We start from the raw sequence: 21,587 nt of genomic DNA on the forward strand, positions 1-21,587 counted from the left end.
TGACAGCTGCAATAAACAATTTTCTCTCAAAAACATTGAAGCTAGCCTACTCAGTTTCAGAATAGACTGCTTCATTTTGCACACACTGAATGGCTACATTGTTTCTGTCATATAATCGCGGTCTCTCAAATTGACGCGCTGTAAATGAGATTCTATACTCTGACGACCTCTTGTGGGAAAAAAAGTGAATTATCAAAACGCGTGAAGACCCAACAAAGATGTCTACCTGTTTCGTCTGCATTCGTCAATTTTTCGGAAACACCCGAACTTTTATTCGCACAGCGGGGTGCTAATAAGGTCACTCACTCACTCACTCACTCACTCAATGCAGTTGCAGTAGATAGAGCCTGGCGCATGTATAACGGCAGTGCGGTGCAGAGTAGGCTACAACAGTAGTTAGTCATAGGTCCTACTCCTACTGAGAACATTTTCTGGACTACAACCATTTCCTTGTGGATTCCCTAGGTAAGTATTTCTGCTCCAGACATCTTAATTTCAATGCAATGTTTTCTTGTTTGTTTCTCTCACGATGTCTAAAATAATCCACGAAGGCTACTGTAGACGCAAGCTTTACGCATCAAATGATGGCGGCACTATCCAAGCTAGTCTTGCAACATTGAGTTTGGATATGTTTGGAGAATTGTTTAACGCTCTGCATGCTGCGCCCTGAAAGTGAAATCTTTTTTATGACTTGATGTCTGCGCTGTGCGCTCTGGGGAAGGGTCGGGTCAGCGACAGAAGTATTGTGTAACATATTGTATATGTTCTTATTATATAGACTTCATAATGGTATTACTCATGTGATATTACGCGTTGGAACCAGTCCAAATGAAACCTCCAGCCCACTCTGTTGTGATAATCTGTTCGTACCGGCCAGAGGTGTTGTCTTGTGTGTCCTAGAATAGAAAGTCACTAAGGTTGTGGTCAGGGACAGGTGAGTTATAATCCGGGATCTCCTCTTATCTCAAATCCACAATACATCTAATGCATAGCCTAATAAACCTTTAATTTCAGGTGCGTAATGATAAAGGTGTCCATTAACTAGATAGCCTATGTTTTTATGTTTCGCCGGAAATTGCCTGTCGTGTTTACAAATCTGGCTTTATGTCTATTACAGTTTACTCAACTCCGTTTAATTCGTTAACCGGATTAATGGCACGGGTTCTGCCGGTGTCCTCGGTAGACTCTCCCGGTCACTGTGTGCGCGCACGTGTCCCAGTCACTCGTTTTGGACATGCGCTAATCCCGCTTGTTGTTTTGACCACAGAAAAAGAAGACGCAGGTTCACCTGTTGTGAAAGTGTTACAGTCACGTTTAGGTTCAGTGGCTCAACTGCCTCATTCAAAACTCCCATCTTTGCGTAGTAATATGGTGCATACATATTGGCGTGTAAGGCCTAAATTCTTCTGTCAATTCTGATCTAAATCAATAAATCTAAATGACAAGTTACAAGTTCAGGTCTAAGGGGAAGGGGCTCTAACTGATCAAACTGTGTTAGAACAGTGGTGGCCAGCCCTCCTCTTGGAGAGATACTGGTTATGCAGGCTTTCGTTTCAACCCAACTATAACACACCTAATTCAACTAATCAAGTTCCTGAGCATCACCTTATTAGTAGAACCAGTTGTTTCAGGGCAGGGTTGGAACAAAACCCCACAGGAGGGTAACTCCACCTGATTAAGGATAAGTCCTTTCAAGGTGTTATTATAAGGTGATGGCACAGAGCCTTCAAAATAACCCTAACAACCAACCAGCCGTGAAAATCCTTTGTAGGCAACATTTCCAAACACAAAGCATCATTGTTACTCTGCTGTGTTCTCCTTGGAAAGTTGATGAATTGCATCTTCTTTTGGCCAATTTCTCCTGCTGCCTCTGTCACAAAAAGTACAGAAAATGTACCCTCTTGTACATCAAACTAGGAGGTGCTGCTGATTCACGCAATTGAGAATCGATTCTTGTTTAGATGGAGTATTTGGCTGTTTTGACTTCCAGAGCCAATTCACCCTTTAAACAGAACATGTAAGGTTCTTGGACTAAGGAATAACGTTAAGCTCTTTTAGTCCAATGTTGGGCTAGCACTGGACTTAAGGTAAGGTGGCTGTCTCCTAGGTACATACATTGAACACCTGGTCACATATACCTACTTCTCACATTTATTCACACATCAAATCAGGTTACAGACCGTGCAGTGTAGCTAGGCCTAAGACCTTTAAACATAACAAGTGCAGGAAAATCAGTGGGCTAGTTATTGGTTTCGTAACAACAAACACACACACACACACACACACACGCACGCACGCACGCACACACACACATCGATTTGAGGTGCTATTGGAGCCCAGTCAGCTGTAGATCAGGCCTAGCACTGACAGAGTGAGTGCCAGTGCATAATAAACCTGTGTATCACTGTGCCAGCGTATTGAACCTGTGTATCACTGTGCCAGCGTATTAAACCTGTGTATCACTGTGCCAGCGTATTAAACCTGTGTATCACTGTGTCAGCATATTGAACCTGTGTATCCCTGTGCCAGCATATTGAACCTGTGTATCACTGTGCCAGCGTATTGAACCTGTGTATCACTGTGCCAGCATATTGAACCTGTGTATCACTGTGCCAGCATTTTGAACCTGTGTATCACTGTGCCAGCATATTAAACCTGTGTATCACTGTGCCAGCGTATCAAACCTGTGTATCACTGTGCCAGCGTATCAAACCTGTGTATCACTGTGCTAGCATATTGAACCTGTGTATCACTGTGCCACAGGGCCTCTCCCCCAACTGCCAACATGATGAAGGAGTGCCTCCAGTTCCTCATCGAGCCGGCGAAAAAAATTAAGATCCGCCTCAAGGTACAACCCTGGGACACCTCAACTCTCAGACACCTCGTAGCCCTTTCCTGCAGTCAATTGACCTAGTGGCCTCAGGGGTGGAATGTTATCAACTGGAATGTTATTTAGTATTTTTCATATTTTCATAATTTAAAAAATATGGATGCAGAAAATCTGGTGTTTCTATGTCAAGCGGTTTTGTTATATTTCAGTCTTCTGTGATGTACATAAAGTGTAATATTGGGATCCAAACTCAACATGTAATACATTTCAACTCTTTAGTATATCTAATATGGTACAGGTGTTTCATTTTTTTAAAGCCCATAACCATGTGTGTGAGGCGTATACTTTTGTTTTAAAGTAGATTTGTTTAAGATGACCAAGATTACTGCCCCAATGCAGTAAAAGGATAATAGTACTGATACTTCTCCTTGTCAAGATGTACTCAAGATAAAGAAAGCATTGCTTCATTTCCCCTCGGTGGTTTATCTGTGTAGCAGTGCTTCAGGTGATTTTTTTTAACCATTTCCTTTTTCTCTCTCTCATCCATTGCTCACTCTGTTCTAGGAGTCTCGTAAGAAAGTGACAAATGAGAAGAATGAACCTTTAGTGGAGAGTCAGCTGTTTATAATGGAGCTGGCCAGGGAACTCAACAGACTGTGCCAGGTACACACATACACAAACACACACACACACATGCACACAACCACTCTCTCTCTCTACTATTAACTCTCTCTCTCTCATTGCAGAGGTCAAATGTCCTAGCCCACATCTGGACCAATGAAGACTCCTGGCCTCCCAGTGTGTGTAGAGAATACATAGTGGAGTGGGCTGCCGTGCTGGAGAATAGAGTACAGGTGAGCACTCGTATTTGAAAGAAGTGAAACTAAGTTTTACTTTAAAAGCCTTTATTTCTTGAAATCAATCCTTTGTCATTGTCCTCTTTGTTGATAAACTATTACCATGCCTTGATTTGAGACTTGTTAATGTCGTTTTTACTTAATGATCTCTTTATTGACCCATGTCCTTTGCTTTTGCAGCCAAGGAGCATCCAGACAGAGCTGCAGGCTGACAGGCCAGAGAAGAGGGAGTGGAACGGTCGCCTGTTGTGTATGCTGGAGACAGGTGGAGAGTATGACATGGCATCCCACAAACGGGTCATCATGGACTGGACACACCAGCTCAGAAACAAACTAGAGGTATGGAAATAGGGGAGGGATTGGGTCACTACTACAGGAGGTTGGTGGCACCTTAGTTGGAAAGAACGGGCTTGTGGTAATGACTGGAGCGGAATCAGAGGAATGGTATCATATACATCATGCACATTTCCAGGTATTTGATGCCATTCCATTTGATCCGTTCCGGCAGTTATTATGAGCCCCTCTCCTCTCAGCAGCCTCCTGTGCGTCCAGTGTATTACTAAAGTGGTTGTACTACACTACTACTTGTTGTTGACAAATTAACAAAGACACGTTGTCCTTCTTTATCTAATTTTATCCTCTGGCACAGCGAGTAGTTTACTGATGAACTTTAATTAGAGTTGTTGTTATCCCTTGGCCTCCCCCTTCTTTCTCTTTCTCTGTATTCCTCTCTTCCTCTCCTTCTATTTCTGTTGCTGTCAGACTCCCAAGGCTGCCTCACCTATTTGATTAAAGACTTACTCTTGCTCCAAATTCCTATTCTTCTCTCTCTCTCTCTCTCTCGCTCTCTCGCTCTCTCTCTTTATCCCTCCGTTTCTGACACCTCTGTAATTAAGGAGCAGCTTCCTGTCCCAGTTCATCCTTACCTCTCCTTCTCACATGACATGCTCTTCATTTATTTAACAATTTTATTGAACATTTATTTAACAAAGAACGTTCCAAAAACATACCATCAACAATTTACAGACACACAAACAATGACTACATCTCATCTGCCCAGTCCCGCATTCTCACACCACATGCCTAGTGCCTGCATTATTGTTTTCCACTTGGCCTTAAATTGGTTTTCTTGGTCGTCCATCCTATTTCAATAATTCAATAATAAATCATTTGGTTTTTCCATTGTGTCCATTGACTTCCACGTTTTTAGCATACGTTTTTTTCAAGATGAGTGAGGATAAAGGAATCGTCTAGCCCATTGGGTACCTCACTACACCCCATATGCCATGTCTTAAAATATGCAGACAGATGGATTAAAAGAAAGTTTACATTGTGATACTTCTGACAGCCAACTTTCTAGCTCCGCCCACAACTTCCAGACTTAATTTCTTAAGGTATAGGGGGCAGCATTTTCACTTTTAAATAAATAGCGTGCCCAATTTCAACTTCCTGCTACTCATGCCAAGAATATAAGATATGCATATTATTAGTAGATTTGGATAGAAAACACTCTGAAGTTTCTAAAACTGTTTGAATCATGTCTGTGAGTATAACAGAACTTATGTAGCAGGCAAAACCCAGAGGACTAACCGTTCAGAATAAAAAAATGTTTGTTCTCTGTCTGTTCAGTGAGTTCTCATTGGCAAACAATATTTCTTAGGAACTTGTTTTCAGTTCCTACCGCTTCCACTGGATGTCACCAGTTGCGCATTTCGGAAGCTGTTTTTTTCTGGATCAAATGCGCCAAATAAATTGATATATATGGACGGAATTAATCGAACAAAAGGACCAATTGTGATGTTTATGGGACATATTGGAGTGCCAACAAAAGAAGCTTGTCAAAGGTAAGGCATGTTTTATATTTTATTTCTGCGTTTTGTGTAGCACCTGCAGGGTTGAAATATGCTACCCTCTTTGTTTACTGTTGTGCTATCATCAGATAATAGCTTCTTATGCTTTCGCCGAAAAGCCTTTAAAAAATCTAAAATCTGGATTCACAACGAGTGTAGCTTTAATTGAGTATCTTACATGTGTGATTTAATGAAAGCAGCCGTGCTGCATTTTCCCGGGCTTTTTCCCAAGTGGGACGCAAGCGTCCCCTATACCATAAGAAGTTAATAGCATTCCCAGAAAGCATAGATTATTGAGTCATTATTCGTTTTACACTTGAGAGACGACTCTGTCGTTGTCCTGTAGAATTTGTACATTTTGTCTCTTGTGTAATGCATTCTATACATTAGTTTATATTGGACATTTTTATTAAATGTCATTTCATTAGTTAGGCTCCAACTTTCCCTCCATCTTGTGCCAACAACAGTTCTTTTAAAATATATTTTCCAGTAGTTTATATTTTTTTTCTAAGAGATTGTCACTTAGATATGATCTCTGCAAGGTTTTATATATCTTCCCTATCATATGAACATCCTTTTCTGACTGAAATAGGATTCCCTCAAGGTTACTCTAATGTCCAAAAGATTTTAAATGTACATTTTGTGATATGTAACTTTTAAGTTGCATGTATTTGAACGTATCTACATTTGTCAGTCCAGAATTACATTTGAATTCTGTCATGGAAATAAATGTATTTCCTGTTAACAAGTAATTTACAGTTTCTGTGCCTTTAGTTTTCCATGTGGGCCAATTTATTGATGAACTCTGGAAAGCTTTTCAAGGATTGTTCCATAAGGTTGTGTTTCTAGGAAGTGATATTGGTACTTGTAAAATACATTTCATTTCTTCCATATTGTTATAGTGTTCTTAACTATGAAGTTGTTTATGTTCTTTGTAAATAGACATGTAAAATATTCTGGGGGTGAGCTTGCGCATCTTCAATATGTACTCATTGTTCCTCTTTAGTGCATTTAACTATATGTCACAAGTAAAAGCCTTAGGTAGCGAGTTGATACAATTCTGGAAAGTCTGGAAGGTTAAAATCACCCTCAGACTTAGGAAGATGTAAAACTTTCCATTTTATTCTATGAATTTGATTGGCCAATATAAAGTCTGTTCGGACCGAGTATACTTTTTTAAAAGAATGTCATTGGTGGGCTAATTGGTATTACTGAGAATAAATACAAAAACATTGGCAGCCATGCCATTCTAAAGAGGTTTATTCTACCTGTAAGATTTATGGGAAGATTATTCTATTTAATTAGATCTGCTTTCATATTGTTGAGTAATGGAATAAAGATATATTTATATATTTGTTGTTTGTTGTCACTTATTAAGCATCCAAAGTATTTAATATTTTTGTGGTCCACTTAAAGGATTGCTGTAGATCGGATGTTGTTCTTTTTCTTATTGCCATTATTTTGTTTTTTTCCACGTACATTTTATAACCTGAGATTTTTGAGTATTCTGAAAAATATTTTTACAAAGGGAAATTGAGTTTTCAATATTACTCAGGTATATCAGGAGATCATCTGCAAATAATTGTATGTTTAACAATACTGATACCTGTTACGTTTGAGTCCTGTCTAATTCTTTCTGCAAGGGGTTCATTTGCCAGTGCAAACAGGAGGGGGGATAAGGGCCCATTTCTAAAACAATTTAATCAGATAATGTATTACAGTGGCTTGCGGAAGTATTCACCCCCCTTGGCATTTTTCCTATTTTGTTGCCTGACAACTTGGAATTAAAATTGATATTTTGGGGGTTTGTATCATTTGATTTACAGACTGAAACAGGATTCCCTCAAGAATTTCCCTGTATTTAGCGCCATCCATCATTCCTTCAATTCTGACCAGTTTCCCAGTCACTGCCGATGAAAAACATCCTCACAGCATGTTGCTGCCACCATCATGCTTCACTGTGGGGATGGTGTTCTCAAGGTGATGAGAGGTGCGCCAGACAGCGTTTTCCTTGATGGCCAAAAAGCTCAGTTTTAGTCTCATCTGACCAGAGTACCTTCTTCTATATGTTTGGGAAGTCTCCCACATGCCTTTTGGCAAACATCAAATGTGTTTACTTATTTTTTTCTTTAAGCAATGGCTTTTTTCTGGCCACTCTTCCATAAAGCCCAGCTCTGTGAAGTGTACGGCTTAAAGTGGTCCTATTGACAGATACTCTAATCTCCGCTGTGGAGCTTTGCAGCTCCTTCAGGGTTATCTTTGGTCTCTTTGTTGCCTCTCTGATTAATGCCCTCCTTGCCTGGTCGTGAGTTTTGGTGGGCGGCCCTCTCTTTGCAGGTTTGTTGTGGTGCCATATTCTTTCCATTTTTTAATAATGGATCTAATGGTGCTCCGTGAGATGTTCAAAGTTTCTGATATTTTTTATAACCCAACCCTGATCTGTACTTCTCCACAACTGTCCCTGACCTGTTTGGAGCGCTCCTTGGTTTTCATGGTACTGCTTGCTTGGTGGTGCCCCTTGCTTAGTGGTGTTACAGACTCTGGGGCCCTTCAGAACAGGTGTATATATACTGAAATCATGTGACAGATCATGTGACACTTAGATTGCACACAGGTGGGCTTTATTTAACTAATCATGTGACTTATGAAGGTAATTGGTAGCACCAGATCTTATTTAGGGGTTTCATAGCAAAGGGAGCGTATACATATGCACGCACCACTTTTCCATGTTTTATTTTTTCACATTTTTTGAAACAAGTTATTTTTTTTAGTTTCACTACAGGTCTGTGAGAGCCAGAAATCTTGCTTGTTTGTAGGTGACCAAATACTTATTTTCCACCATAATTTGCAAATAAATTCATTAAAAATCCTACAATGTGATTTTCTGGATTTTTTTCTCTCATTTTGTCTGTCATAGTTGAAGTGTACCTATGATGAAAATTACAGGCCTCTCTCATCTTTTTAAGTGGGAGAACTTGCACAATTGGTGGCTGACTAAATACTTTTTCCCCACTGTAAATACATTTTCATTTTCAAACTTTTAAAATGGATCATTAATCTCATTGTTGTTTCTAAATACTGCTTTTGTATCTTTTAAAATTATAACTGGTTTAACATGTATTCGTTTTATGAGAGCTGCGAGATATTTACCTGGTTTATTTGCCATTCAGTTGTATGCTTTATTTGAGTTAAACCTGTAGTTATCTCTCTTCAGAAGTAAAATATTGTGTTCCTGCTTAAGTTCAGATACATTTTTTCTAAGATAGTGATTTATTTTTCTTTAAGTTTAAGTTTGAAATCGGATGTAACTTTCTTCAGAGTATGAGATTTTCATTCCCCTAATGTACACCTTAAATGCACCCCAGATTATATCAGGGGTCGGCTTTTCTCTGTCCTCTATGTTTACATTTGTAATGGTAAAGTTTAGATTTTTTTTTTTTTTTTTTGTAGAGATGAAAATGTTCAGCCTCTTTGGAGGCTCCCTAAATTAGCCGCCTTTATTACTACGGCTGTCAATCTCATCAAATGTCTGATTTAGTTCACCTGCTAAAATAATGGTTCCTGTCTGGATTTGATCTACTATAGCCTGAATTCTATCTAAAAACACCAGATGTGCCCCTGGTGGAATATACAATGAAATCAATGTGCATTTTTCACCATGTAAGGTACAATTCAACATTAGAAAACTGCCTTCTTGGTCCATATGCTGGGATATGTGAAATGTATTCTTATTTATCAGGATGCCGACACCTCTGCTGTTACTACAGTAGGTGGCAGCATAGGCCTCTCCAACCTAGCTCCTCTTTAAATGTTCCATTTCTATTTTTTGACTATTTCTACTTTTGAAAAACAAAACACATCTGCTGACAGTCTCTTTAGGTGTTCGAGAACCATATGTTTTTTTTCCCCATCATGGAGCCTGTGGACATTCCATGTGATAAGTGAGATTTGTTTTGGTCTTTACTTGTATATAATCAAACTGAACCTTATCTGTTCTGTCTGTCATTGAAGAACCAAGTAAAACATTTTAACAGACATGACATATGAGGGCGGTGGGCATTCCAAAGAATGGGAGGATTATGGTATAAATACATAGTGATTGTATACATTACATATATAGAGCTTGTGGGCATGTGGGCTGGGCAGACATTTAACAAAAAACACAAAAATAAAGCAAAGTACGGACACGCTGACATGCTCTTCAGACTGATATTGTAGGAGAGATGGGATCTAAACTTTTCAGAGTGGTATTGAATGGCAAAGAGATCTTGGTGGGCAGATCCCAATTTAACCGTTCAGCTGAGAAGCAGAGTTTAGTCCACTAGTGTTTGGGAGGTATTTTACCTGTGAGCTCAAGAGCAAAGCAGTAGGGGATCCTGGGACGGCCCCACAAAAAGGGGGATGCCACTGGATGCCAGGCCCCAGGCCTCTCATCAAAGATGAACAATCCCCTATCCTGCGTGTGCCAATATAGTGGACTTACTGTATAATGTAGCTCTGAATTCAGAAAGGCCAGTAACAGAAGATGCCATCTCCCTCTAAATCCCGCCTCTCCAACCCTCTTTTAGTTTCTTAGTATATAAAGTAATAACCATATTGACTTCCCTCCTTCTCCCTCTCTAGCCCATTGTCTGGCCCGGTGAGCCCGTATTGATGATGTTGGATGATCTGGAGTTCCAGTGGAGGAGGGGGCGTCTGCCGAACCTTCTCCCAGCCATGGAGTTGGTCATGTGGGTCGTGCTGAGTGCAGACAGCCCTGACAAGGTGTGTGAGTTTCAATGAGTCAACAAAAAAGAATAATACAAACAATACAAAAACTAACACCCTTGCCTGTCTTGACGTAAACACTCACACTTTTCCTTTCTTATTAGCACTGATTTGCTGATAGCTACTTATTGAGGCAACTATTTGCTTACTGTGACTGTGATATGCAGTTGTCTGTCTTCGCTACCTTAAGATGAATACACAAACTCTTAAGTCGCTCTGGATAACAGCGTCTGCTAAATGACTCAAATGTTCATGTAAACTAACTGATTATCAATTCACATGCCTGACTAGACACATATCACACAGATAAACTCACTCAAGCCTCTGTGTTTGCAGGAGGACGTAACCAAGCAGTGGCTGATCAGAAAACAGAGGAGTCAGAAGATTGGTGTGTAGAGCTTTGACGTGTTGGAGTCATCAAGGAAGTGTTAGATTCAATTAGGTCAAGCGTTAACCCGCGCCAGCCGACGCCCGCATAGCTGGTGTTTTGGTGGTGATTGGGAAATCACGTTAGAAGTTTAGAACGAGAAAGTGTAGGCTATATAGAAATAATGACGCTCAAATTGAAAACTATAAAATGAAATAATACAGATTCTTATCAGCCTAATGGAGATGTAGATTATATTCCAGTGTTCAGATTTGTAAACACAGCTGCATGGGATTTCTAAACGTGACTCGGTGCAGCCAATGGCAATGTCCACAATAGATATAATGTCGGCAGCCGCTTGTGGATTTGACAGCTCTAAAACCTGTCACATGCTTCCCAGTCGAAACAGTTTGCGCATGTATTATGATGACATTTTGTGACGTTTTGGTGTTCAGCAGTTCTTTTTGTTGGGCTGTTTGAGCGCATTACATTTTTCCTTGAGGCAAGTCGAAGTTTGGTAGCCGAAGTCGGAGTGGGAACTATGGACAGGATTCTTCAATGAAGTGTTTGTTGTCTTTCAACGAGAGACCACTAGTTTTCATGCACAATTTTTTACTTGAGAAATACTGCACCAAACATCTTTGTTAGACGTCAAAATGTATTACAGAGTATTTTGAGGGAGTGTTATTGACTATGTTGTTGCTACAGCATCTAAAGAGGGACAAACAGTAATATTGATGCCTTTTTCTCGTTTTTCAAGCTAAGGTCTTTGCCTAGCCGAGTTCAGCTAGGAGCAACCGAACCTAGAATGTGGGGCGCCTTAACACCGCCAAAACAACAGCAACATGGTGTCAGCTAGCACAAATCTGATTGAATCTAGCCCTTACACAAGTATAACAGCAATCAGTGACAAAGAGATGTTGGAGATCACAGGTGTGTCAATGTGTGACAATGAGAGATGGTGACTATTTTGATTATGCCACTAAGTATTGATGAAGGGTAATAATCGATCATTGGTCAAGATATTAAATCAGGGCAAGGTGGGCACAGGCTAGCCCACACCATTCTCAATCTAGCCCAGCATGAGCTAGCCCACAGCAAGCCCATATCAGGGCTAGCCTACAACAAGCCCAACACAGGCTAGCCCACAACAAACCCACACCAAGCCCAACACAGGCTAGCCCACAACAAGCCCAACACAGGCTAGCTCACAACAAACCCACACCAAGCCCAACACAGGCTAGCCCACAACAAGCCCAACACAGGCTAGCTCACAACAAACCCACACCAAGCCCAACACAGGCTAGCCCACTCCAAGGGGGATTGGTTTGGACACAGTTATTTTTATGTAACCCGTTACTGAGAGTTTCGTTCCAGTTGAAGTGTTCTGTTGTGTGATGCAAATTCATTCTGATCTAGTACACTGCCAATGATGGAGGGGAAAAAATGAAATAAGTGAATGTGACATATGAGGGACTTAGCAGTTTCTCTTGTAAAAATATATGTATGACAGCTGTCTTTCGCTAAATACCTTCGAGGGTTAAATAATAGATCAAATGTATGAGGTGGACAGCTCAAATAGGTCCATTATTTTAGCCCACATCGGGCCGACATCATGCCAGTGTGGGCATGTTTTCTGGGAAAAATATGGGTTTATTTCAGGCAGTGATGGCTGCCCATTGGCCCAGTGTGTGCCTACAGGCCTGTAGGGTCAGCCTACACGGGGGCCAATATTTTTGCCCACATTGTGCCAATGGGTGTGTTTACACAGGCAGCCCAATTCTGATATTTATTTCCACTAATTGGTCTGTTGACCAATCGCATCAGACCTTTTCCCATCAAATCTTTGGTGAAAAGACCAATTAGTAAAAAGAATGATCAGAATTGGGCTGCCTGTCTAAACACAGTCTTAGTGGGCATGTTTGCTGGGATGGTTGATGAATCACTTGAAGTGCTGCCAATTGGTACTGATAAAACATTAAAGAAATAACTCATTCCAGTAGACACCAGAGGAATGGACAAGCATGCCTGAGTCCTTTGCAGTTACGTAACAGGAAATTAGTTAAGATTGAACTTTTAACAGTATTTTGACCCCAGTTTTGTTAACACTTTCAGATGCAGCCCGCTACATCCCCCATAATGGTATGTGAAACTCATGCTGGACTCATGCTTTATTGAGGAGTAAAGGAAACTGTAAATACAGTCAACCCATTTCTCACCCTAACAACTTTTTTATCTCAGTATGGAACTGGATCTGTGATGCTGCAGAGGAAGTGACCCTTGACCCCAAGACAGCCAACCCTGACCTCATCCTCTCCAACGACGACAAGCGCATGTGCTGTGGCCTGGAGCGGCGAGACATCCCTAACTGCACGTGTCGCTTCGATGGCTGGTGGTGCGCTCTGGGAAACGAGGGCTACACCTCTGGGCGCCATTACTGGGAAGTTGAAGTGGGCAACCGGGACTGGCGGCTGGGCGTGGCTAAAGCTTCTGCCCAAAGGAAGGGTTATAGTTCCCTCAACACAAAGACGGGCTACCTAACCCTGCGGCTGGAGAGGGGCTCAGACCTCAAGGCCCTGACGGTGCCTTCCACCCCGCTGGTCCAGATGCTGGTCCCCAGGAAGGTGGGGGTCTACCTGGACTATGAGCAAGGCCAGCTCTCCTTCTACAACGTGGAGAAGAGGTCCCACATCTACACGTACAACGAGACCTTCACAGAGAGACTGTTCCCTGTGTTTGGGACTGTAGAGGTGGTGAAGGGTCTGGTGATCAGGTCGGCACAGACCAGGGAACCCTGCCTCTGCCCTGGACCCTGTCTCTGGTGCTAAGCTAAGTGCTTAGATAACATATCACAGCATCTTTAAAACTGGTCCCGGAGAGCTAGCGTAGAATCCACACTTAGAGCTCGATTCAATCAGATTAAGCGTAAACCCGCGATAGTTGACACCCACATAGCTGGTGTTTTGGCGGGCTCAAAGTTGTAACTGCGTTGGAGCTGTCAAATCGGTGAGCAGCTGCTCGTAGTCATTGTCATGAAGCCACACCCGTCCCTCTCGCGTTAGACGTTCAGAACGAGAAAGTGAAGACTATACATAAATAGTGACGCTCAAACTGAAAATCACTCAATAAAATAATGAGGGTTTCTATGAGCTTAATCAATGTGTAGATTACATCACACATTCCAGTGTTCCAACATGTAAACAAGGCTGCATTGGGATGGCAATGTTCACGATAGGTATAATACTGGGAGCCGCTTGTGAATTTGACAGCTCTAACACGGATCCACCTCAGACAAACGTCAAAACAACAGCTATGTGGGTGTCGGCTAACGCAGACCTGATTGAATCGAGCCCTCAATATTGTAAACGTAGCTCTATTCCGTGTCAATTCCAGGCTAGTGGAGTGCAGGCGTTTTGCTCTACTCCAGCCCTAACACACCTTATGCAATGGTTTGATGATTAGTTGATTAGTTGAATCAGGTGTGTTCAAATTAGGCTGGAACAAAAGCCTGCACTCCCCAGGACAAGGGTTGAAGAACAATAATTTCCCAACACTTTTTCTCTTAGTGTCTTCATACCAGTTTATACCATCTGGAAATGAAGTGGTAACTGTTTGTATTGGTTGTTAAATTGCCATAGTATTTCATGGTATAAAGACATTGTAAAGAAAGTGCTGCCCAAATTACCCAAAGATCCAATGTTGTTGAAATGCTGTAGTTCAGTGAGAGTTTGCACGCAGACGAAAGACAGACAGCACGCAGTAGTCTCATAATGTGTGTCAGCATATTTTGGGAAGTTGCAGTATGATATTGACCGTGTATAACGGTGTGAACATATTTTGGGAAGTTGCAGTATGATATTGACCGTGTATAACGGTGTGAACATATTTTGGGAAGTTGCAGTATGATATTGACCGTGTATAACGGTGTGAACATATTTTGGGAAGTTGCAGTATGATATTGACCGTGTATAACGGTGTGAACATATTTTGGGAAGTTGCAGTATGATATTGACCGTGTATAACAGTGTGAACATATTTTGGGAAGTTGCGGTATGATATTGACCGTGTGTGAACGGTGTGAACAGTGCTTTTTTTTTTCTTCCAGTCATCAATAAATTAACATTTTCAAAGATCTGTTTGTCGGTTTGTGGTCTACAAAGGTTATGAGAATAGATAGAAATGCAACTATAGTATTGAGGTTCATATTCAATCTTTATTAAATGCCATAAAATGGACATGTCAGATATAAAAAAACAAACAGCAGATTATTGTATGAACGTTATACAAAGTAATTCATGAGTAGCTATGATGACAAGGTATAAACATGTCTTTTTGGTATATTTATGAAATATCATTACGACTTTTTTTTATTTTATTTTTTATCAAATTCAACTTCTACATTCAACCAGTATAATTATTTTTGCCATATATCTCACTAAGTGTAAGGACTTGTTACAATAGACAGTATTTAGAATTGAACCAAAGCACAGCATAGGTGTAAAAATACATTATAAAGAGAATACAATCTTTTTGTCACAAAACATATCCCTCTGAAATATCAGGACCAAGTTTTCTATCTATGCTAGAATATATTAGTTAGGCATAACATGCTTGTAGACCGAAGTACTCTTTTTAAAATAATTATACAGTAATGAGAAAAACATTTAAAGTATGAAATACTGTTACCTTATGATGTTATATCTACATTATGGGTTTATTAAAGACATGCTCCAGAACTTTGGCGACTAAGTATTTTTTAAAGCTCCTAATTTGGGCTGGATGTGTCAATGTGTAGTTCATACAGGCATAATCTATGAGCAGAATTACTGTTTTACCTCAATTAGCCACCAAATTCCTAATTTGATAGCGATTGTTTTCTGGAAGCTGTACAGCTCCATTTTCTCTACATTTTGCCCCCGTGTGGGGCGAGTTTCAGCCAATGAGCTTCAGTCCCTCGCCATCTGAGTGACAGATAGCAAGATAGCACACACAGCATCGCGCGAGAGAGAGCAATGACGTGGTGCACATATCTGCAGACGTGTGACATAGTACGGAATGTTCGGGGACCACTTTTGGTTTGTGAGTGCTACCTTCAGAACTACTGGCTATAAGGTATACACAAGTACCAGAGAATCTCTTTAACTTTGTTCAGCATGGAAAATGTACAAAAAAAAAAACAAATATGCAAAACCATAGGAAATATATTTTTACACAAACATTACATCGCAATACAGTATTTGGCATCAACATTTCAATTCAATCTCTTCTAACAAAGAAAACACGTCAGCCTAATATATTTCATGTTTGTAATAGTAATGACTGTGAGAATCACCAACAATATAATAATACAATTCTCTATGAGCCCCTACAAACAAACATAGTTAAGTGTACTGGCAGGCGGTTGCTACTAAGATGAGACAACCTGTGATATGTGGTTGTCCCACCTAGTTATCTTAAGATGAATGCACTAACTGTAATTCGCTCTGGACAAGAGCGTCTGCTAAATGACTAAAATGTTTATTTTTTTAAAAATGTAATCAAATTAACAAACTGCAGCCATCTTGCAAGACATCTAGCAGCCAGCCGGTATAAACACTTGTACACTCTCCCTCCATTATCTCTCAGATAATCTCTGCCAAGAGATATTAACACCAGTGCGGGCTCTACTTTAAACTATTGTGATACGACCTCAGATTAGCGCAGTAGCCTAATCTAAAGCCTCTGGGCGTAATACCAGCTAGAACCAATAGAGGGAGCCATGAGTATTGTGTATAAAAATGACAAACTTCCAACAAGACTGTGGGGGTGGTAGAGTTCTTTGAATGTAAAATGTTTCCAAATAGAAACAAGAGACAAAGCTATAAACAAAAGAATGACATTAATCCCATGTCAGACAGAGGGCAGGACAGGATCCACTGTAACAGACAGAAAGGTGAGCACGGTGTGTTGGGCCCCAGGGACACCCTCATCTTGTTGTTGACCTTTGACCTCAAGCCTCATAGAACGACCTCTCGACCTTCTTGGTGACGCTGCTGGAGCCGGCCACCTGCATGCTCCTCTGGACCACCTCCTTAGTCACATGACGTGTTACCATGCCGCTGGTCTCTGTGTGCTGGGAAGTCATCATCATACCGTCCCCTAGGGGTAGGAGAGGGAGTTAGTGTGTGAGAGAGAGAGAGACACTGTGTGTGTCTGTGTGTGTGTGTGTGTGTGAGGGAGAGAGAGACACTGTGTGTGTCTGTGTGAGGGAGAGAGAGAGAGAGATAAAGAGATTCAATTGATACCTGAGAAGTAGGGGTCGTTGATCATGGTGTGTGTGACGTTGCTGTGGGTGCTGACCTCTGTCGGCAGTTGGAACACATCTCTCTTGGTCAAGGACTGACTGCTGTACTGAGACATACCTCCTAGGCCTTCTATTTGGGACATACCACCTAGGCCTCCTAGTTGAGACATACCACCTAGGCCTCCTATTTGGGACATACCACCTAGGCCTCCTAGTTGAGACGTGCTACCTACAGAAGGGGAAAAAGAGAGACAGAGAATTCTATACACATCATTCCAAATGTACAAAACGTATAGAATATCGGCTTCTAAATAAGAAACCCAGCATGGTCAATTTACAGTGAGTACCGACACATTATTAATTTCAATATAAACACTAGATAAAAACCCTGGATAAAAAAAGAGTGTTTTAGGACTCTGTCCTCTTACCCCCATCCTGAGACTCGATGGTGATGATACCCTCCCTCTCGGGCCCGAAGCCCTGCGTCGTCCTGGCCTGAACTTTGAACTTGTATGGCATGTTCTCACTCAGGTCTGGAACCGTCAGACTGGTCTCAGCGCTGTTACCACTCACCTGGAAGGAACGCATGTCACCTGGAGGGGAGAGAGAGAGAGGAGGTGGGGATTAGAATATGAAATGAAAGTGAATGGTCATTTTCTGGCATTGTCCATAACAAATCTGATTTGGAGTCAGCGCTCAGTCTCACCTCCTCCGTGCAGCTGTTCACAGGTGACCACGTAGCCCAGGATATCTCCGTTGGGTTTGCGGGGTTTGTCCCAGCTCAGCTGCAGTGCCTCGGGGGACAGAGCTGTGAATACCAGGGGGCCTGGAGCACTGGGGGTGCTGAGAGTGAAGGGAGAACCTGAGGGAGAGGGGGAGAACGGGAGTTAGAGAGGATAGAGGTAAGGGATGGAGCTGTGAATATTAGGAGGGCTGGAGCACTGGGGGTACTGAGAGTGAAGGGAGAACCTGAGGGAGAGGGGGAGAACGGGAGTTAGAGAGGATAGAGGTAAGGGACGGAGCTGTGAATATTAGGAGGGCTGGAGCACTGGGGGTACTGAGAGTGAAGGGAGAACCTGAGGGAGAGGGGGAGAACGGGAGTTAGAGAGGATAGAGGTAAGGGACGGAGCTGTGAATATTAGGAGGGCTGGAGCACTGGGGGTACTGAGAGTGAAGGGAGAAACTGGAGGGGGGAAAGACAGAGTGAGGAAGAGAGAAACAAAGAGAAAGAGAGAGAGAGAGAGAGAGAGAGAGGGGAAGATAAAAAATAGGAAGGTGTAAAGAAGGGACAAAGGAGATTAAAGATAAGAGAAAAAGTAAATATAGAGTAAAACAGAAAGAGGTCAGGTGTGAATTAGCTAGCAAAGGAGTGTGGATAAAAATGGATCAACAGAGATGTATTGCTGATTACCTGGCATTGGACTGAGTGGGCTGTTGGGGTTGACGGCTGACTCTATGGTGATGACTCCCTCCCTCTCTGGTCCCCAGCCCTCCAGACTCTGAGCCTTCACCTTGAACAGGTAGGAGTGGTTAGGCAGCAGGTCCTGCACCACCACAGAGTTCTCTGCTGGGCTGGACACGTCTATACGCTTCATATCACCTGGAGAGAGAGACAAGGGGCTTTGATTACTGTAGAGCAGTGGTACTCAAAGTCTGGGTCGCAACCCCACTAAGGGGGTATTGCAGTGGGGTTGCCAATTGTTTTTTTTGGGGGGGGGGGGGGGGGGGAGTATGAGTGTTATGAGTAAATGTATTATTGGTTTATTTTCATTTTGAGATGAAAATGTAATGAATTTAATGTTATTTGTTGAAGTAAAAATCGGAATGACCAATGTTAAGGCTGTCATTATATTTGGGGTGGGGGGTCACGAGAAGTTATTGTGGAAAAAAATGGGGTCCCCAGAAATTCTGCCTGAAAAAACGGGGTCCACACTGAAAAAGTTTGAAGGTATGCTGGGACAAGTTTTTGAGATCTAAATAAGTTGACAGGGCTAAGGAAACTGTTAAAAACACATTTCTTCAAATCCTAGTCAATAAAAACCCGAGAACTATGTTCACAAGTGAAAAACAACATTCTTCTTCCGCACATCAACAAAACACCATGTGTTTACAATGTGACACAAATCAGTCATGGGTCCATACCTCCATTGAGTAGCTGGTAGAGAACACAGTACCCCAGCACATCCCTGTCACAGTGGGGCTCCTGCCAGCTGACCTTCAGGGCCGTGGGGCCCAGGGCAGAGAACACCAACCTGGTGGGGGTGTCAGGGACCCCAGAGGCCAAACGAGAGTCTGACGGGAGAGAGAGAGGTCAGTGAGATAGAGACAGACAGAGAGAGATGGGGGGAGAAAGAGGGGTCAGGGGTTAGGGGTTAAGTGGAGTCAAGTAAATTACAGGGGTTACATTGACAGTTAATAGGTAAGATTGGATTAGGGAGCGGGGAGTGAGCTCAATGGAGAGAGAACTAAAGAGAGAGAGAGAGGGAGAAAGAAAGAGAGAACCTTCCCTAAACCAAACATATCACAGCAAAAAACAGCTTTAGCGACACCAAGCCTTCCTCTCAAACCAGCAATGGGCGTGGTAAGTCCTACTATGAACCCACAGTGTAGCTTTAAGCCCTGCTATTGTCCCAGTGGTGTGAGAGAGGACAGCTCTGTGTGTGTGCTGCCGGCAGACGGACTCACCCTGGAGCACCCTGTCCAGATTCAGTAGCGCATCGTTGACATCCTCAGACTGGGTCCTGCCCCGCAAGACCTGAGACATACTGTAGCTGTACTGTGTCTGAGTGGGGCTGAAGCCATAAGTACCTGAGAACGCAGGGAGCAAGAAAAAAGGGAGCAAATGGACAAAAGAAGGAGGACAGGAGAGGGAGGGAAGTGAAGGAGTGGGAGAAGGAGCACAGGGAGGGGAGAGAAAGAGGCAAGGGAGGGGAGAGGATCGAAGGAAAGAGAACGACAGAAGATAGAAAAGGGGAGAGCGACAGTCACCATAGCTCCTGCATAGCCCTGTACAGCCACCAGCCCCAATAATTGATAACTGACATCCAAGCCATCCGCCTCATGCATCTCCTCAGTAAACCTGTTGCAGATGATGTGTATATCTGAGATGTATAGCCCCGACTGCTACAGGCAAACAGATAAGCTTCTCCCAGCGTTCAATAGCAGAGGACAGAAATATCTAAATACTATGCAGTGGCATTTTCCTAAGCAAAAGCCTCGTAGTCAAAGACCTCGTCTCAGTGGCTCGGTGAAATATGCCTGTGACCTGGGACCTGTGTCAGTGTGGATCGTAAATGATCGGCTCTTTATGCTTCAAATACGCCTCAACTTCAACGAATCTTACTTTTGCCGTCTGTGTATCCCGACAATCCACTGGACAGGTCTCCTATGACGATGGAATCTCGGATGTTGTCGTCATACTCATAGTAACCTCGGTTCTCTGACCGCTTCCTCATGACAACATTCTCTGTGCGCGTCCCGCCCCCGATCACCTGAGTGCGGGAGAGCGAGTTCCCTCCTGTAGGAGAGGAGAAGAAAAGACCGGAGTAGAATTATGATGAACCACCAGAGACATGGATACAGAACCGTGGAATTCTGGCATGCCTTCTGAGTGCAATGCCTTTCGAACTTTCGGTGTCAACACGTTGCCCATTGAAACTCGAAATCTCCCAAGTTTGCTGAACTCTGTAAAGTGTAGCTACTGTTCTGGTGAAGACAAGCCAGCTGGAATTTCTTGTCACTTTCATACCATTGTAAATCAACAGGAAGATTCAAAAGCTGACACATTGTAAGAAAGAATCTGCATCCATCCGTACCTTGTCCAGAGAGGTATGTTGTGGAGGACTCCGTAGTCATGGAACCTCCGGCCCCTCCTCTGTGGTTGGAGCTGAGGGTGGACATGGGAGACAGCTGGCTGTAGCTGGAAGACGACATATTGGCACTGCGCGACATGGAATTATTTCCCCCGGGGAACAGGAAGTTTTGTTCCCACCTGCCGTTCATTTGGTCTGACAGACAAAGATGAGGAGAGACGGAGAAGTGAGAGGAGAACATAAAGAACATCAATAACATTCTGGAACCCAACGTAACCCAAACCAAACATTCTGGAACCCAACATAGCCCAAACCAAACATTCTGGAACCCAACATAACCCAAACCAAACATTTTGGAACCAAAACAATTGATTCAAGTGCATCGATAGCAACAAATCACAACGAACTGCAAGAGAAATGGCCACCTTACAACCTCAGACGGCACACAGGGACATATTTTTGCAATCACCACCTTCACACCCATGAGAAGACTTTACACAAGCTTTAAAAGCTGCCTCCTTTCCAGGGTCTCTCTCCACAGAGGTGTAAAAAGGACAGACAGAGGAGACAAACAGGCACCTGGAAAAGCCTGTCCACGATCATCAACTGGAGGCGGGGCAGTTGATGCCTGGAACCCTCTGTGGGGTGGAAGGTCGCGAGGTGCAGCAGGGGTAGGGATAAGAGTAGAACCAGGTGGCAGTTTCAGGGCAGATGGCAGACGTGAGGAAAGGCGCATGCTGATGATTAGCGATCTGAAGACTCAGGCTCATCTTAAAGGATCCCCGATCGTGCATATTTTGTGTAGCCAGAGAGGAGATGAT

At 42.6% G+C, this 21,587-nt stretch overlaps 2 protein-coding genes across 4 annotated transcripts in view; one reads left to right on the plus strand and one right to left on the minus strand.

Annotated features, from left to right (window-relative positions):
- The first annotated feature begins 327 nt into the window (after nucleotides 1-327).
- Nucleotides 328-15,407, plus strand: LOC139376648 (butyrophilin subfamily 1 member A1-like). The gene is made up of 9 exons (XM_071119466.1): nucleotides 328-465; nucleotides 2,764-2,848; nucleotides 3,395-3,493; nucleotides 3,577-3,684; nucleotides 3,868-4,026; nucleotides 10,161-10,301; nucleotides 10,641-10,692; nucleotides 12,787-12,813; nucleotides 12,913-15,407. The coding sequence occupies exons 2-9, from the start codon at nucleotides 2,786-2,788 to the stop codon at nucleotides 13,497-13,499; spliced, it is 1,236 nt and encodes a 411-aa protein (XP_070975567.1). The 5' UTR covers nucleotides 328-465; nucleotides 2,764-2,785; the 3' UTR covers nucleotides 13,500-15,407.
- Nucleotides 15,027-21,587, minus strand: part of LOC139376642 (integrin beta-4-like) — a 29,631-nt gene continuing 23,070 nt past the window's right edge. For 2 of the 3 annotated variants that reach the window (XM_071119455.1, XM_071119456.1), the window contains exons 31-39: nucleotides 20,770-20,961; nucleotides 20,298-20,471; nucleotides 19,640-19,762; nucleotides 19,097-19,246; nucleotides 18,366-18,554; nucleotides 17,661-17,816; nucleotides 17,383-17,547; nucleotides 16,956-17,183; nucleotides 15,027-16,809 (exon numbers count right to left, since the gene is read on the minus strand). In XM_071119455.1, coding sequence (XP_070975556.1) covers nucleotides 16,661-16,809; nucleotides 16,956-17,183; nucleotides 17,383-17,547; nucleotides 17,661-17,816; nucleotides 18,366-18,554; nucleotides 19,097-19,246; nucleotides 19,640-19,762; nucleotides 20,298-20,471; nucleotides 20,770-20,961 — 1,526 coding nt within the window. In that variant the 3' untranslated portion in view covers nucleotides 15,027-16,660. The remainder of the gene's footprint in view (nucleotides 16,810-16,955; nucleotides 17,184-17,382; nucleotides 17,548-17,660; nucleotides 17,817-18,365; nucleotides 18,555-19,096; nucleotides 19,247-19,639; nucleotides 19,763-20,297; nucleotides 20,472-20,769; nucleotides 20,962-21,587) is intronic. The other variant, XM_071119457.1, reaches the window with a different exon arrangement.

The sequence above is a fragment of the Oncorhynchus clarkii genome, chromosome 20, assembly GCF_045791955.1.
Source record: "Oncorhynchus clarkii lewisi isolate Uvic-CL-2024 chromosome 20, UVic_Ocla_1.0, whole genome shotgun sequence".
NCBI classification, from domain to species: domain Eukaryota; kingdom Metazoa; phylum Chordata; class Actinopteri; order Salmoniformes; family Salmonidae; genus Oncorhynchus; species Oncorhynchus clarkii.